At 44.4% G+C, this 6,000-nt stretch overlaps 1 protein-coding gene across 1 annotated transcript in view; it reads left to right on the top strand.

Moving 5' to 3' along the window:
- greb1 (growth regulating estrogen receptor binding 1) overlaps positions 1-6,000 on the top strand; it is a gene marked incomplete at its 3' end in the record, with an annotated part of 67,361 nt that overhangs the window by 37,429 nt on the left and 23,932 nt on the right. Inside the window, exons 14-16 of the mRNA XM_083759322.1 lie at positions 1,146-1,403; positions 2,407-2,604; positions 4,592-4,775. Of these exons, the coding sequence (XP_083615448.1) occupies positions 1,146-1,403; positions 2,407-2,604; positions 4,592-4,775 (640 nt within the window). The remainder of the gene's footprint in view (positions 1-1,145; positions 1,404-2,406; positions 2,605-4,591; positions 4,776-6,000) is intronic.

Consider the following 6,000-nt stretch of genomic DNA (forward strand, 5'->3'; position numbering starts at 1 on the left):
GAGATGGGGGTCGACGGCCCACTTACATATAATTTTTGGGGGTCCTTGACATGAAAATGTTTGAGAACCACTGACATAAAAACATAGGTTTTTCAGAAAACTGTTTTCTGTCAGGTCAAAATGGGTAATTTCTCTAAATCAAACCAGTGCAACACAAAGGTCTGGCACAGAAATGATCCTATCAAACATAACAATGACTAAATGCAGCATGAAGCTGGCCCTAATACTGTAAGTCACCCATGGACATATAATGTGTCCATTGTTGTACAGTTGTTGTCAACCTGTGATACGTGTACACTAGCCCCCTCTGGTGGTACACAGAGGAATCTCATTTTCTGATCTATGTACGGCCAAATACATATTCATTTGGGGGTTCTTGACATAAAAAAAAAGTTTGAGAACTACTGCTGTAGATCACTGTGCATCTAAGGATGCTAAGGAATAAGACAAAAAAGAGGACAAAATTATCATGATTTAAAAACAGTAATTTCTCGAATAAATACATTAAAAATATAAGAAATTCCATCAATGTGAAAATTTATAAAGTTGTGAAAATAGTTGATCTACAAGCTCATGGCGCAAAGGAGCACCTTTCAGACACAAGTGTAGTTCAAAGTGCATATTCATAAATGCAGTAAATTGAACAAGGGCAAAAAAACAAAAGTAATAGCTTCAAATCTGGCCAGTAGAATTCATTGACATTTTGTCGTCTTAGTTTTAGTCGACGAAACCAACACTGCTCATGATGCGGGTGGAGCCGTTGAGAAGCCACATACCGGTACTCTGTCTGACTCACTGAGTATTAAAATGATAGAGACCGAAACCGGAGAGTTCCCCCCCCCCCCCCCCCCCGCCCTATTCATTTCAGTGGAAGTTGCTCAGTGGCGTTTTGAAGCCCCCAGAAGACTGCCGGAAGTATAATTATAACTCAATGGCTCGAGCGAGCGGACGTTTAGCCTATAGCCTATCCCTGGACCTCAATTGCTTACGCACGTGACGTCATGAACGTCCGTCCACCTCCATGAAAGTGCTGCAGTTCCACATTTGGCCAGTAGCTATAGTGGCATCTTCAACGTTTGATATAGCCTTACTGGGGGCTTGGTGGGTCTGACTGGTAAAGCGTCGTGTGTGGCTTTTTGTTTTAGACGGAAGTGTCGATTCTCTGCTGGACGGAGCGACCGGCGTGGACAGCAGACAGCCCTCTCCGTCATCCAGCAGCCAGGAGTCAACGGAAGACAAGAGTCCGAAAGACACGCACAGTCCCAAAGGCGCTGCAGAGGACAGTCCCAAAGACTCAAACAGTCCAGAGAACTGCACCACACACAGCCCCAAAGACACACCGAGTCCTAAAGACACACCCAGCCCCAAAGACACACCGCCGAGTCCCAAGGACACCTGTTCAGGTGAGACACACACACATACACACACAGGAGGTATAGAGCAGGTCGACACTGAACCCCAGATTGCTCCCGATGTGCTGGTTTGGTAACCTCGCATGGCTTCCGCCGCCATCAGTGTATGAATGTGTGTGTGAATGGGTGAATGTAATGCACAATCTATGTGAAGTTTTTAGCTAGTCAACAAACATTGGCTGTGTATATATACCTACGGTATTTAGGTTTAGGTTTATTTATTTAGCATTTAGTACAAAAAATAGACAATAACATATCAAAACAAAATTACAATGCAAGGAAGGGAAGAAGCCAGCTGGCTTATTTGGAATCCTTTCCTGTAGGAAGAGGTCATTGGTTTAAACAGATTAAAAGTTCATAAAGAACAGTACAAAAGTCTACAAGTTGGCAAAGGGGGGCAGCTGTGCAGTAAAGAAATAAAAACACAGACTGCACAAAAAACGGAAATAAACAATACAACAACAAACACACAAAAGAAAATATAGCGCAGCAAAGTAAAACATGTAATCTACGGAGAGGAAGAAATAAGATATTTCTTTAGATGTTTTTGAATATTGGCAAGGATACTGAGGATTTAAGTGAAGCATCTAGGGAGTTCCATAGATGAGGGCCTCTAAATTTGATGAAAGATTGATGTTTGGAAGTGCGACAATAGGGTCATTCAAAATGATCTCTTTGCCTTGTGGGGTAGGAGTGAATGTCAGAAGTAACACGGAAGAAATTGTGAAAAGAAGACGGAATGTCTTGTATGCATTTTTTTTATATAAACATAAATAAACAGGTCTGAAAAACGTTTACTTTGTCAATGGGTAATAGTGAATATCTAATAAAGGTATGTACCTGTGTGTGTGTGTGTGTGTGTGTGTGTGTGTGTGTGTGTGTGTGTGTGTGTGTGTGTGTGTGTGTGTGTGTGTGTGTGTGTGTGTGTGTGTGTGTGTGTGTGTGTGTGTGTGTGTGTGTGTGTGTGTGTGTGTGTGTGTGCGTGCGCTCGCAGAGTACAGCGTGGAGTGGTGCACCGTGCGCCCCATCCAGCTGGCGGTGGCCAGGAAGCTGCTGTCTCACGTGTGCGCCATCGCCGACTCCTCCACTCAGAACCTGGACCTGGGCTCCTTCGACCGGCTCGACTTCCTCATCTGTGTCCCGCCATCGGAGGTCACCTTCCACCAGACCGTCATGCACCTCTGGAACTCTGGTGGGGATATGGCAGGGAAATATATTACTACCAATGTTCTTGTGGATATGGCGGAAATATATTACTACCAATGTTCTTTAATACCAATGTTATTCTATCTTTAAAAAACCCTTTTGGTGTTAGCATTATGTTATGCTTTAGCTATTGAAAAACAGCAGATCTACAAGCTCGTAGCGCGGCACCGAGTGTCTCGCTACGAGCTTGTAGGTCTGCTGTTTTTGAAAAAATTGAAGAACGACTGACAAAGACTCGCTCACCGTATAGAAAAAGAAGTAAAACTCCTTAGACTGAGACTTAGAAAAATATATTTTCATCACCTGATTGTGGGCGTGGACATGGAGGTGATGTCACCAATTAGTAATTATCAGCACCTGAGCTGTATTGTTTTGGAGTTGTTTAAAAGTAAGTTCTTTGTCTGTGAAAAACCATAGCACTGACGAAGGTCTGAGGGCCGAAAGGTTTGCTTTTTAATTGCACCATGAGCACAGAGCACCATGAGCACAGCATGATAAAATAAAAGAAAATATATTTTTCTAAGTCTCAGTCTCAAGGAGTTTTACTTCTTTTTCCATACGGTGAGCGAGTCTTTTCCAGTCAAAGTTTTCCTTATGTTTTTGAGACCACCGCTACCGTAGTTAAGTTTGAAGAGAAAAAAAGGACGAAGAAAGGCGCAACAGTTTTCTCAGTGCTTCAGTGTTTTTCGGAACGCTGTCAGGATTTTAGATCTCAGGTCAAAATTCATCCGTTTATATTTACTTTACTTGTTTTTTTTTGTTTTTTTTAACTTTTTTTTCACTTTCATGACGACGCCAGGCCCAGGAAATAATTAGCATTTTCGCATTTTCCCCATAGACATTTCAAAAAGTATTTATTGAAAAGACCTTTTAAGCGTCGTACGAAGCCAACTCGAGTCGTGACAAATCATTGACAACAAACACAATATTTTTGACCAAACAAATAATTACAAAGCAAAAAAAGTTCAACCTGCCGTTTTTTTCAAATTATTTGTTCGGCCCAAAACATTGTGTTTATTGTCATGATTTGTCAAGACAAGAGTTGGCTTTGTCCGCGGCGTAAACGTCTTTAAATAAATACTTTCTGAAAAGTCTATGAGGAAAATGAACGGGGGATTCTTTTCCGGGTCTCTCGAGGGGGCGGGACTGCGACGCTCGTGTTATATTCGTCCCGGGGCTGTTTGCCCTCTGGGCTGTGACGTCATCTGGGTCAACCAATAGGAAGACAAAGGGAGGGTTGCTGTGACGTCATCATCTCGAGCCCACACTGTTTCTTCAGGAATAGTATTCTCTAGTTTTATTTGATATTCTTTTCCCCAGCTGAGAGAAATAGAAGATCTACAAGTTCACAACGTGTCGCTGCGCGACGTGTTGAGAGAGCTTGTAGATCAGCTATTTTCGACACTCTTTAGCACTCTTCAGCACTCTTTAGCTATAGTGGAGATGCGGTGTGTAACGACATGGATTTCGAAACAAATTTGTTCAACGAAAAATGCTGCGTTCAAGTTCAGGAGACTTCGGAAAAAATGCAATTCTCCTTCATGCTGCCTTCCGGTATATATATATGGCATGGAAAGGAGAGGCATTTTGCATTTCTTTCACCATGTAGTAAATGCTGCATTCGTGGTCTGGAAAGGGCAGTTTTTTTACAGACGGGTAAAAGGGCAGGGGCTGAAGCCCCCCTTTGATGTCTACTGTATGTGTGCATACGAGCACTTGCATCGCAGATTTCCCAGAGGGATCATGCCATGCAAGGAAACCCAGCGATTGTAAATCATGCTGTGTGAAAAGGCTTGTGACCAGCAGAGACAAGCTACAGCCAATGAGAGTGCAGCACAGGTGGACATAGGCGCTTGCTTCATACGGTAGTATTATCCTTGTGTGTGACGCCCTTTGTGTGTGTGTGTGTGTGTGTGTGTGTGTGTGTGTGTGTGTGTGTGTGCGTGCGTGCGTGCGTCGTGTGTCGTGTCCAGGCATCCTGCAGCAGCTGGGCGTGTTGGACGAGGAGGGCCTGTCCCAGAGGGAGGCAGAGCGCTACGTGATGAAGATGGACCAGGGCGCGCGGGCGCGCATCGACGACCTCCTGCAGCAAGCGCACAGCAACTCCTACACGCTCTACATCCTCGTGCACGACCATGCACACTGGGACATCACCAGGTCTGTCTGTCTGTCTGTCGGTCTTGTCTTGTTTTGTCTTGTCTTGTCTTGTCTTGTCTGTCTGTCTGTCGGTCTTGTCTGTCTGTCTGTCTGTCTTCTACTTGGACATTTCCAGGTCTGTCTGTCCCATGAGCTTCACATGAAGCTTCATGAATTAGCCCTTCACTAAGTCCCTCCCCAACCCATGCTTGTCCAATAGGCACGTTAGCAGCGAAGAAAGCTTGACCTGCATAGCAACCGTTGCTAAACTATTTTGGGGTGGGATTTAGTTGTCTCCACCAGCCGAAGGCATGGGGAGAGTATGTTTTGCACTCCGTCCGTCCGTCCGTGTGTCCGTCCGTCCGTCCGTCCGTCCGTGAACAGCTAATCTCAGCCACCGTTAACCCGGTCGATGCCAAATTTTGCACACACACTCCCTGGATGCCAACCATGAACCTCTGCCCCAAACTTTCCAGAACGGCCTGTTATAGCGCCACCAGGAGGCCGCTTTGTGCAAAACAAGTTTTTGCACAGTACACCTACAGATTTTGTCCAAACATCACGCAAATTGGTACACAGTCTCTCTAGAGCCATTCAACGAAACGGGTCTTTCAGATTTATCAGACTCCATCCTGATTGGTTAAGATTGGCTTCCAAAGTTCACAGGAGTGCTCAGTTTCAAACAAAATGCTGCAAATCATGAACACATCGCGTGATTTCCGTGAAATTGTGCACCCACATTCCCACTAGGCCCAGGACGAAATGCCACATGAACAATTTCAACTCAGCCTCAAGGTGGCGCTATAACTGGCCCAAAAGTGTTTTTACCTCTAACTGCACGGATCTGTGGATAACCTGGTGGAGACCTGTGCCCGGAAGGGCACTTTTTCTAGTTTTTTTTGTTTCTGCCTCTTGGCCAGTTCACACTTGCAAAAGAGACTGAGGGCTGTATTTTGCGTGTCTTAAGTACCAGGTCTTATTCCCTAACTTGAGTAAACTAAAGACCTGGAGGCGTGGTCAATGCTCTTTGGCCACTCAGAATAGCCAAATGGCATTGATCACGCCTCCAGGTCTTTAGTTTACTCAAGTTAGGGAATAAGACCTGGTACTTAAGACACGCAAAATACAGCCCTCAGTCTCAATGTGTTTTTACCGGTTAAATAAAAGGTTAAGTAAAATTATAAAAGCTTCAATGGCATTAAATACTTAAACCCCAAAGCTTGTTGAGGGTTTGAGTCCCTCAAAA

The sequence above is a fragment of the Protomyctophum parallelum genome (genome assembly GCF_964188405.1).
Source record: "Protomyctophum parallelum genome assembly, chromosome: 2".
NCBI classification, from domain to species: Eukaryota; Metazoa; Chordata; class Actinopteri; order Myctophiformes; family Myctophidae; genus Protomyctophum; species Protomyctophum parallelum.